Consider the following 12,540-nt stretch of genomic DNA (forward strand, 5'->3'; position numbering starts at 1 on the left):
AACAAATCCCTTTCACACGGGGAGGGGGGCGGAACGGACACACGGGGAGGGGGCGGGAAGGCAAGATGAGCAACTGCACACGCACTTGGGAGGGGGGGGCGGGAAGCGGGAGGGGGGCGGGAATGGACCCGAGCCGAGCTCCAGAAACAAATCCCTTTCACACGGGGAGGGGGCGGAACGGACACACGGGGAGGGGGAGGAGGGGGCGGGAAGGCAAGATTTAACACGCACTCACGAGGGCTTCCTCCGGCGGCCGTGGTCGAAAAACGGGAAACGTGCACAGGACAGCGAGGAGGGGGGAGGGGGAACAGCGAGGAGGGGGGACAGCGAGGAGGGGGGAGGGGGGACGGCGGGAGGAGGGACACAGAGTAAGGCAGGACAGCAGCAAGCACGGCCCGGCCGGACCAGATTCGGGGGCGTTCCCGGCTTTTGGCTGACGTATCATGACGTAGCCAAAAGCCAAAGATTCTCGGGAACACCCCTGAATCTGGTCCAGCCATGACGGACGCCTCTCTGTTCCAATGGCTAGCCTCCATTTATGGAGCTAGCCAATGAAGCAGAGGGGCGTGTTCAAGTCACCCATACTAGAAACTACAGATTTCTCTGGAGGCGGAGCTTACAGCTCCGTTCCCCAGCGAAACCTAAAAACTGGAAATCTTGTGTTGAACAGTACAGCATTGAACATACTGTACAGCATTGCCATATCGTATTACAGGGAATGCCCTTATGTTTGTAGTAAGCATTCACTCCTACATCTTACTTTGAAGAATGAAGCAATCCCATGGTCTAGAAAAAAACGCAATTCAACTCTGTACACAGGGTTTTGTATCAGAGTTCTCCATTACCTAAGACTTGTGGCATTCTCCTAATATTATTTGGAATACAAACTTCGGGTCTTTGGGATTATCCCAATCAAATTTCCTTCAGTACGCTCATCATATAAATTAGTAGGTGAGCTTCATTATCTTGAGGATATGATCAGTCTCCTGTTCTCCTGTACCATGTCCCGAGCCTTTACCCACGGTACCTGATGTGCCCCGAGCAGAGGCATCTCCCCACTCTGATGCGGTGTTCAGGTGGTGGATGTAGGGCAACTTCTACTGGGCTCTGGCCCTGGGCAGTGTTTTGGTAAAGGTGTAATGAATAAGGTGGATTTCTAACAAAAATTACTTTAATAATTTGAGCCGGTTCATGGCATTTAACGGTTTTAAAGTGCTTTACAGCTTTATTATAGTTACTTCTCACGACGCCGAATAGGTTGGCCTCTCTGCATAACAAAGAATGCAACCTTATAGTTACGTGCATTGAATGTGAGATTCATGTTTTCTGAAACGAGCATGCAGCGAATAGGACGGATTCATGTTTTCTGGAAATAAACAGCACTTTACATGTCAATTTTTAGACCTGTATTCCATAAGATTGCAATGCACATTGGCAACGCAAACTCAAATTGAAGTGGGTTGGGCTATCCGAATGTAGTATTAGTCAAAGAAACATAGTATTACTGGCTAGACGCTAAGGGTGTCACTTGGAGGTTGACAGATGCTCGGCATCCCTCAAATGGCAGTTGCCGTATCTGCATTTCCATTTGCTCCACTGTCCCATTAGGGGTAAGGGAACTGCAGGGTACCTTCAGTGGAGCGTCAACTGGCTCGCCAGCACAAGCCCTTGACCTAGGGGGTCCTTCAGCCAAAGGACACACCAGTCACAGTGGCTCCACCGTATTTAGGGTGAGATTCCTGGCACGGATTCCTGATTTCCAGGACTACGATCCACGGCATGATGATCACTGCATGGAAAAATTAAGGTAAACACCCTGCTCATTGGACACACTTGTTTCAGAAACAGTTGTCATTTGCTTTTTATCAACAAACCTCTGGTTTGGGAAATTACTGCTAAAAAACAAGAGAATGCCAAGCAGGCGCAAACAATCATGGTGGTCCTTCTAGCCTTCAAGTATACCTGTGCATGTGCCACTCCAGTGGATGCACGTAATCATTCCCCCTTCCTCCCCAGGCTGGTGGAGATCTTATTGTGGCCGGGGGACCTTGGCCTGGCCATCTGATGTGCCGTCCATTGAGCTCTAAAAGAGCTCTCAGGTCATTGTAATCTGCTGTACTACATGAATTATAATTTAGGTTTATGGTTTTTATGATGGCACCCCGGATATATTTTCTGCAGCTGTTACTTAACTTAAGTTTTCAGTCATTATACTATCACTGCTCTGGTCATCAGGCTATGTCTTTAGTAACTATGATTCTCCTGCAGACCAGAGTAAGCGCTCATGTTCTAAGTGAGTTCTCCCAGGTCCCCCTAGACTTTGCATGCAATTACCTCTACTTCAGAAAATATTGTTTGAGTGACCATGGAAGTAACTGATGAGCATTTTTAACGTGACAAAATGTGATATGTTGCATGCAGCTCTCCCATCAACCCACTATTCCTCTCCCTGCTCTGCTACTCTCCCCCACCCTCCGACCTCCTCTGCGGGTGGAGAGAGCAGCCAGGGTCCACTCTCCCAAGAGATTCAGGACTGTACACACTGGCCTGGTCTTTACACCTTACACACGCTTACTGCCCAGCATTGTTCACATTGTATCTGTCCCCTCAGTTTCTCATGTCCCCATTTACGGCCCATCCCCAACACACTGTCCTAGCCCCCGCACACTGTCTTTGCCCACTTGTCGCCTTTGTCAGACTCAGTGCTGCCGTTACACCCATATGCTGCCATGCTTCCACCATCCATACACTCACCCAATCATTCTCTCAATCACTCATCTACCCATACAGTCCACCATCCAGCCATTGACTCATGCTCATGTTTACCCACACACACTTCCGGGCACACAAACATGCCAATTGAATAATCACTCCCACCTATTATGAAAAACAAATCTATGTGCTTTATCACTCTTTGTTTTTCTATTCTATTCTACTTTTCTATTGTCCTAAAGTTGGTTGGTTTTCCTTTTTAAGGCTTTTTATTCATTCGTTGGAGATGAAATAGTCAGAAAATGTGGTCTGTGGCACCATCATTTCCCGGTAGACGCATGATAAAACGTATAGTTTTCTTATTTATAGAAAATTATAATACACTGAACACCCTTTCACCTTTGGGGAACCTCTGGAATAATCTTAAAGTATCTGGCCGTAATTGTGACAAGCTGTAACTGCACGTGTGAGTCAAGCGGTGGATTTGACATTATAACAACAAAGGACTTACTATTGCGAATGCAGTGCCTTTTTAAGTGGTTAGAGCCTGTTTTTGAGGTGCTCAAAAACTTAACAGCACAATCCTGCAAAAGTAGCTTAATGTTGAGTTTAATTTATTTCTGACTGAATTAGCACAAACCATAGCTGCATTGTTAATTGTGGCACGAGGCCCGTTTGGTTTCTGCACTTCTGAAGTCATTTCACAGAGGAAACCTCCCATTTGGAAAACATTACAGTGCTTAGGGCGCGGATGTTTGAATACCTTATACTTCATAGAGCAAAGATCAGTCACAGTTAGTGATTTTAATTGAAAAACACTTCACCGGCAGGAGTCACAGACGTTTTTAGGCATGGGGGAAAGTGGACTCGGTATAAGGGCGCTAACCTTTACGAGGGTCCCCTAATAGAGTTAGCTCTGTTCTACAGAGAGCCTTTCCCTAATGACCTTGTATCATTCTCAAACAGATTGGTTTTAATACTGTTTTCCTTTAATATATTTTTAATGTGGGTAATATGTGAGAGTCTCTCAAAGGCATTTTGCAGAGAAATGTTATCTTTGTTTCATGCAACATCCATAAACAAAGGTTTTTTAAGATCAAAACAGGACCTCAAATATGAGAAATGGATGACACAGAATTTATTTGCAGTAACATTAATTTGCTGCTGCTGATTTACAATATTGAAAGCACAGGTGACTATCCCCGAATATTAGATGTAAACACATTTAGGAGTTGGACAAGTATACCTGGCCACTGAGGGCATGAAAGAGCTGAAATTGGATCATAGTTTCCCAACAGGGGCCCCCAAAATACGTTTGACCCGGAGCCCTCCAATTCCTCAAGTTGTCCCTGGCAGGAGGCATGTGCTGTGTACATTCCTAGAACACATGAGCATATCAATGGGAAATCTGCCACATTCCCTCCCAATTCTTCTTACAAGTCCCACCCTTTCTTGTTCGCTGCGCTGGTTTATTGCACCCAAAAAAATTAATTCACACAGAGAAAAACACACACAACAGAATATAATCAATAGTATATTCTGAAATAGTATTAAATACTAGAGGCCGTCACAGTTGCACATTCAATTGTGTCAAAAAATCAATAAGTGACTATGGTGAACAAAGTGACATATAGTGATTTAAGTGATATAGACAGTACACTATATACAAGACAAATACATGTGGAATAAATGAGCGGGAGGGGGGATGGGAAATTTTGGTGAAGGTTTCGTCCTGTCTCTTGTGGGAATCCTTGTTTTATGTTCTATAAAAAGTAATTTATCTCTGTATTTAAAAACAATACTCCAAGTAATTGTACACATCCCAACAGAACCAATTGTTTTTGCCTAATATTAATACCCAGGTTCTGAGGGACACCGGGTCGCCCCATTATTAATAATACTGGTCTATTGCACCATGCATTATTCTTGGGACCTTCAAGTTTTATATCGCAAAGTCCTTAGCACACATTGTGTTCACTCTCCATTCAGAATTCCCAAGCGTCGTCTTAGCTAAAATATCTGTTTTGTGTTTGTAGGTCTGAGGTTAGTTTACAGGGTGACCACTCATCCACAGTATTATTAAGTAGGAAATCCTGATTCTCTGCCTTATCCAGTACACAAATGTTGCTCGGCACTTTCCTCACAACAGATGGGCCACACTCTAAAATAAGAAAACTCTAGGTGACACCAAATATAAAACACCAGGTGACACATTGTGTCTTTTTGTGCCTGCCTGGTAATTCCACCAACGCTCCCTGCTTAACATTCTGAATGCTGCTTGCTTACTGCTGCTGGGCAGTTCGTGCAGGACTGCCCCCATCCTTGATATTGCCTGAGTTTTTGGGAGCGCTTTTATGTAGTTTAGTACTTTGTGTCCTCTAATGTCATGATATGATAATAGTTACTTGAGACGATAGATACTTTTAGTTTTTTTTAGTATTATCTCAGTGACTTCTTCGAATTCAGAAAAGGACAAAAGAAAACCTCTTCCATCTTGTTTGGAAGGACATTTTGGGGTCTCCTGGTTCAAGGTTCTCAAGCCCTGCCCAGGTGATGACAAGAGTCACCAGCTCTGGTTCAACACCAGACAAGTTATCTCCTCAGTAACCTCAGTTACCTATTCCACAGCCTTCAGACCTGGAACAAGTTGGTGGTGCTTTTCGAAACCAATCACCCATGTTGAACATGTGGTTCATAATCATTTGTCTTCATTGTCCCTTTCCACTTACACCCGCTGCCCACTCTTAGTGCATCCACCAGAGGTCATTATTGTCACTATCTCATGTCTCCTCGAGACACTGCTATTTTTACCAATTTCCTGTTAGCCGCCTGCTCTGACAACATAGTTTGGCTGCTACATGGATGCATTGGTTTCAGTCTGACTTTAAATTCATATACCCATCTTTATCGCTTGGTTCATATCATACTGAAAACAGGATTAGATTTTCCATGACTGCTGGATCGCTTTATTTCTCAGACTAATATCTGTTTAAATATTCTGTTTTGTTGCAGGCATCATAGCCAAATATGGAACCCTATTTCGAAGATCACCGGTACGTGCCACCAGACTTCGGGCACAGACCTGCAAATGAGAAAAGGAAGAAGGCCAGTAATATGCAGAACCTCAAAGAAGGATCTTACGGTGTCAGTATTAGAGTCCAAGGAATAGATGGGCATCCATACATAGTACTAAATAATAAAGATGGACGTTTGCCAAGTAATCTAACAGCATCTGAAAATGGGCAGCACATATCCAATCAAGCCATTAGTGTGAAATCCCAAACAGACTCACATAGTGAAACTAAACTCAGAAGAGAAAATAGTGAAGAGTTAGAGTTCCCAGAAAATCCATATTTGCGATCAACAAGAAACTCAAAACAAGTAACTCTTTCTGACTCAAAGAATGGACTGCCAGAGTTGAAAGCTGGTCCTCTTTCATCTTCTAACTTGTTCAATTTTGAAAGGCATCCTGAGCTTTTGCAGCCTTATGACCCTACGAAGAAAGCCTCGAGGGTGGATGATTACCAATCTCTAGTGTATATGAAATCTACATTTCCAGTAGAAGAAGAGAAGAATGAAGTTCAATCTTCGACATCTTTGTCTAGACTTACAAAACCCACCCCAAAAACAAATGTAAAAACGGATTTTGTCAGGTCAACTAGAAAAGGAATACACTTGGACCAACCTGTTACGCCAGAAGACCAGAACAAGCCCCCATCAGGATATGCAAGTATTACTAGCAGCCCTAGCGAAATCCTTATATCAGAGTCCTGTTCCTCAAGTGGTGGGTCGTCCCATAATATCAGCCCGGTTGTTCATCGAGACTCGAATAAGCCTAAGCCTGATGTCCTTCCGTTCAGAAGGCAGGATTCAGCCGGTCCAGTGCTTGATGGGTCTCGGTCACGCAGGTCATCATCGTCATCAACTACCCCAACATCAGCACATTCCTTATATAAATATTTCTTGGATGAGCAAGAAGATGCTCTTTATGCAGACAATGTGAACCGGCATGAAAACAGAAGGTACATTCCTTTTAAGCCTGGCACGGGCCGTGATATTGACACTGATCCAATTCTAGAGGTGGACCAGTTAATAGAAAAATTTGATCAGAAGACAAGAATGCAAAGAAGAGGTAGGTCAGCTAAACGGAACAGAATTCACCCAGATGATCGAAAAAGGGCTAGAAGTGTTGATAGTGCACTTCCTTTTGGTCTTGAAGGGAATTCAGAATATTTAGATGAATTCAGCAGAAACTTGGGGAAGTCAACTGAACATCTACTACGACCTTCTCAAGTTTGCCAACAAAGAACACTATTCCCAGAATACAAGTTTGCATCTAAAAAACAAACTGATGGCAAAAGCCTCAATACAAATCAAGTACCGACAACAGAAACTCAGTGCAGCAACCTTGGTTCATTAACATTCCAAAAGAAAAATAAGTCCCCAGTTTTTGATACTCCTGATGGAGTGGTATTCAAGTCCTCATCGTTGCCTCGACAGAGTAAAAAAGAAGAAGAAATTAAAACGGTGACCTCCACCCTGCAGTTGCAAAATCCTGTCCTGGCTTCAAGTGAATCTAAGACGTTAAAGATCACGACAAAGTCCATTTTTCCAGTTGCAGGAGTACAGGTAAACCACAAACACAGTTTGTGACCCTTTCATATGTTTAGTTTGCTGTGCTTTTTTGAAAGAGGATGCAATATGAATAGCTTAATTGTGGATGTAATTGATTACTTTCCGGTACCTCATTAAAAATATTTAGTTTAGTTGTACTACATGGTTCACATCTAGTGTTGTATTCTGTTGTTAAATTGCAATTTGGTATGGTTTCATTTGCAATCTTTCACCTTTGCAGAAAACGGGCCATGTATCGCATAATAGAGTATTATGTGCGCTTGTCCAGATGAAATGGGCAAGTGGACATGAAGTATTTGTTACTTAACAATATAGAATATTTGAAGTACTATTTGAAGTAAATGTCTGGTGATCCATGCATAGCCTTTAAGATCATTTGCTTAGTCGACCAAATACTGCCTACTTTTTTATCCATTACAAAAAACAATTTGATGGACAGAATGTAGATCAATGTCTTACATTCACCCCAGTACAAGGATCTGGGCCTAAATCCATCGTTTTTTGCACTCCACACCACCCTGGGTTAGATAATGGCTTTATGCAAATCAGCTCTGACCCTGTGCCCCATGGGAACAGTCCAGTCCGAACTACAACAGCCATATCTTTCCCAGACCGGAATCAAGCATCCGAGGACCGGACCGGTTTCGAGGTAACACCTCTCATCAGCCCGGCTAGCTTGACTCCAGTGGTGTGGAGGCTCTGGGACCCACGTCTGAGCTACCCCAGTACACTCAGGGAGAAAATTACAAAAAACAATTTGATGGACAGAATGTAGATCAATGTCTTACATTCACCCCAGTACAAGGATCTGGGCCTAAATCCATCGTTTTTTGCACTCCACACCACCCTGGGTTAGATAATGGCTTTATGCAAATCAGCTCTGACCCTGTGCCCCATGGGAACAGTCCAGTCCGAACTACAACAGCCATATCTTTCCCAGACCGGAATCAAGCATCCGAGGACCGGACCGGTTTCGAGGTAACACCTCTCATCAGCCCGGCTAGCTTGACTCCAGTGGTGTGGAGGCTCTGGGACCCACGTCTGAGCTACCCCAGTACACTCAGGGAGAAAATTACAAAAAACAATTTGATGGACAGAATGTAGATCAATGTTTCCGTTCTGGGAAGGACATGGCTTTTGTAGTTCGGACTGGACTGTTCCCATGGGGCACAGGGTCAGAGCTGATTTGCATATCGCCATTGTCTAACCCAGGGTGGTGTGGAGTGCAAAAAAACGATGGATTTGGGCCCAGATCTTTTGACTGGGATGAATGTGTGACATTGATCCACATTCGGTCCATCACCTGTTTTGTTTGCAATACCGCCATAAGTGCGCTGGGGATGCTCAGACGTGGGTCCCAGGCACTCCACACCACTGGAGTCAAGCTAGCCGGGCTGATGAGAGGTGTTACCTCGAAACCGGTCCGGTCCTCGGATGCTTGATTCCGTTCTGGGAAGGACATGGCTTTTGTAGTTCGGACTGGACTGTTCCCATGGGGCACAGGGTCAGAGCTGATTTGCATATCGCCATTGTCTAACCCAGGGTGGTGTGGAGTGCAAAAAAACGATGGATTTGGGCCCAGATCTTTTGACTGGGATGAATGTGTGACATTGATCCACATTCGGTCCATCACCTGTTTTGTTTACTTTTTTATCCATGTCTCCCTAGCAAATGGGATTTCGAGGTGAAGATTTTATCTTTACCTGCAATATGCTGGATTGTTTAATTAAGTGTTCTAATAAGTTCATTTTGTTGATGTTTACTCTCTCTGGAGTTCTTCCCTTAAGTCTTCAACTGAAAAATGATCCATGTAATTTTGTGAAACGTTGACTTGATTTCCTTCCTTACTTTGTCTGCTTAAAAAAAAAGTAATTTAACATATATTTTTTTATGGATTATGAAATCTTCCATACTGCATTATAACTACAGTGTGGTTAATATGCCTTACAATCCACATATCAACCAACAAGCCTATATTTAGGACTTTTACGAGATTAACAATAAATTCTATCAACAAGCAATATGGAAGGAAAGAAAAATAGGTTTAATTGAAAAAGAGAAAAAGGGGAAACGGTTATTATCTACTTTTCCTATTGTATCTTTAAAACAATCCACTTATTAAATTCAGCTAGCTTTTTTTAATACATTTGTAATGAAAAGTTTCTATAGTAGCCAGTTTTGAACATCTCTGAAAGAACAGTAACCTTTTGCTCAGATTTGCAAATCACTGACAATCTTGCCTAATTGTTCATGAAAAGACGAATACTAAAAAAGTAGTTCATGTAATCAGTGTGCTCCATGGTTGCTTTTCAACAACCAGCCACCATCACAGAAAAAACAGCTCTATCAAGACCAATGCAGTGCCTGCAGCAGAGGCAGCCTCAAACAATCCATGAGGCTGACAATCTCCATCAGGCAGAGAGTCTCTGTGGAGATCTTTACAAACATAAATGCAGGTATAGCAAGATTTTGGCAGTGCCAATCGTTTTTTCTTCATATACTTAAGATATGAACTGTACGTAGGTGGTAGCAAATCACCGGCAGTAATGGATGATTTTTCCTTAGTCTGCTGGTACTCTACATGTTGTACCTTTTCGTGTGTGTGGAGAAGTACAGATTTTGGCCATGTGTTCTGGAAATGTCCATTGCATTGGAGAACTTGCACCGATGCTGCTCCCTAGGTTGTGTTGCATGTTGGCAAAGCTGTGGTGAGCACCTTTCTCTCTACCAAAGACCAAATGAAAGTGAAATGGGGGAGCACGTGGTGCAAGGTGCTTTTTGGTGTAACTAGTAAAAGCTACTCTTGCACGCGTAGCATGGGTATAACAGAGACGGTGTTGGAGCTTGCTTCTCCAACACAGGCGAGAACAGGTTCCACATGAGCATCAGCAGTGGATGCTTCCCAGGGGATAGGGAAAGCAGCAGTAATGCAAACCACACACCCACTCAAATCCACCCGATCCAACCTACCAACTTTGGATAGAGAGTGTTGAACTGTGGGCTCTATCTGCAGTTACGCACTGTAGATATGAGATCTGTAATAGCACGAAAGGGAACATCCAGGAAAGAGCTACCCAGGGGGCACTGTAGGGGTTGCACTAGGAGCGTCATGGTCCCTTGGATTTAAATAAACATTAGGTTAGGTTCAGAGGTCTGTTAGAGGGGACGATTCCAAGAGTCCGATACGTGCAAGATGTCTCTTTAGCCCTGATACCACAGTAGCTGCTATTGGGGCCATCAGTGAAACTGAGCCGTCCTTGCAAATGCATTTATTCTATTTACTTGAGTCACCAGAGTCTTCATCTGCCTCAGTCTCTGCTTGCAGAGGCAGCCTGGCTCACAGACCGGAGGCAGTGAGGGAGCAGCAGGAATGGAGGACCACGGAGAATTCCACTGACACCTGTTGCTAGCCCGCACCATCTTCAAAGGTAGCTGCATCATCCACAAATCCCTCAGAGGTAAACCCGTGCCTAAGAAGCTCACCACCTTGAATGAAACTTGGACTTGGGGAGGGAAGAGGGCAAGAGGGCACCATGTTGCTAGGAGAAATGTGCCAGCAGAACCTGCCAAAAGAAGCCCATCCCTGTCCAGCATGGCAGTATGTATTAGCACAAATCACTGCGAAATACTGCAAGGCAATAAACGTTAATAGCAAGACAACTTTGCAGGACGAGCATATGTTTAAGTAGGAATCCAGGACGCAACATGGGGATGTACAGTGCTTTGGGTCTGTTCTGTGCCCTTGACCCCTCTTCATCATAAGCCACTGCAACACAAGTACGCGGTCTATTGGATGCCCCTACATATGCCCAAAAGTGATGAATAATTTTTGGATTGAGCTTATTCTGCACAGAGTATTGACAAAATAGAGAGGGGGAGGAAGGCACATAATTATGGTTAGATATTCATATAGATTTCTTTTCCTAAGTTGATTACATAGTGAAGAGGGGGAATCCGAGAGAGGATAAAGTAGGGAGGCCTCAAGTTGCACAGCACACTGTGCCACCTTAAGACCTAAATTGAAGGTAACAGATTGAAAAACGACTGGCAAGGTAGTCTCAAGGGGGATGACAAAGATGGAAAGGAGGATTACAGGAAAACCTTATATGTTGTTATGGTCTTGTAACAAACACAGTTCGAAGAGTCTAGAAGGGGCTGCTAGTAAGAGCACACCCTGAAGGCAAAATATGAGGATGTAAGAGATGAAAAAAGAAAAAGAATTCGGGAACAAGGAATAATTTAGAGGGAAAATAGTTTTGAAATAGCAAAGAAATTGTTCAAAAAAGAAGTACAGTTCCTTATAAAAAAGTGTTGTCTATCGTGACTCCGGGAACGGAATGACTCTCATTCATTGCTCTTCAACATCTGTTAATACCCAAACCCACCATACTTTTCCCCCTTGTCTATGAAACCGGTTTCTAAAAATGTGGTTTTTATCCTTTATTTGTACATATTTGCACTTTCAAGCTTGAAAATGTACTTATTCCTTGCTCTACTGATTTCCGCCTCTTGTACGGTATGAGTGACGTGATCACACAAGCTCCAAGTGTAGTGTGTCTGTCATCTCTATGAACCACTGTTGTTAGCCTTTCTGCGCTGGTATGGCCACTTAGACAGCATTTCCCCGCCCAGACAGTATTTTCATGAACACTGAGGTATCTTGCCAGAGGCTTAAACACTGTAGCTCTAGTCCAATGGTGCCTAAACCCTAAACGGCAAATAGCAGCTCAATCTGGGAAATTGGATGTTGAAGCGCTCCCACCTTCCCAACTCCCCGAGACTTGGCAAAACACGAAGGCTGGTGATATGTCCTAGCAGATCTAAGTCGAGTGCTGTTAGGAGAAAGAGACCCGTGTTGGATTAATGTCTGTCGTAGTTGGGAACACTTCAGCTAATCTCCTTGGTCCTAGAAGGACTTGATGCCCGCTTGCCACCATACTGTGTAGGACGACACATCGTTGGTGTCTGGCATCTACATAGCGTTTACATCTTGAGGTTGAAACATGATAACGTGACTCCTAGCATATCATTGGGATGACAATGCAGGTAGAGCAGTCAAGGACTGACCACATAAAGATGGTGCTGTGTGCGCGTAGGGAGGATAAGGGGCTTGGAGTAGTGGGGTTTGCGAAGGGGATGTGGCAGGTGGTGAAAATCCTCCGTGACAATGGAGCACTATTTTCTGCCGAAACT

The 12,540-nt window shown here is 43.8% G+C and overlaps 1 protein-coding gene across 2 annotated transcripts in view; it reads left to right on the forward strand.

Annotated features, from left to right (window-relative positions):
• The window catches only part of CGNL1 (cingulin like 1), a 579,392-nt gene that overhangs the window by 117,059 nt on the left and 449,793 nt on the right, over positions 1-12,540 (forward strand). For both annotated transcript variants that reach the window (XM_086958373.1, XM_086958374.1), the window contains exon 2: positions 5,725-7,341. In XM_086958373.1, coding sequence (XP_086814499.1) covers positions 5,740-7,341 — 1,602 coding nt within the window. In that variant the 5' untranslated portion in view covers positions 5,725-5,739. The remainder of the gene's footprint in view (positions 1-5,724; positions 7,342-12,540) is intronic.

The sequence above is a fragment of the Lissotriton vulgaris genome, chromosome 2_1 (genome assembly GCF_964263255.1).
Source record: "Lissotriton vulgaris chromosome 2_1, aLisVul1.2, whole genome shotgun sequence".
Lineage (NCBI taxonomy): Eukaryota > Metazoa > Chordata > Amphibia > Caudata > Salamandridae > Lissotriton > Lissotriton vulgaris.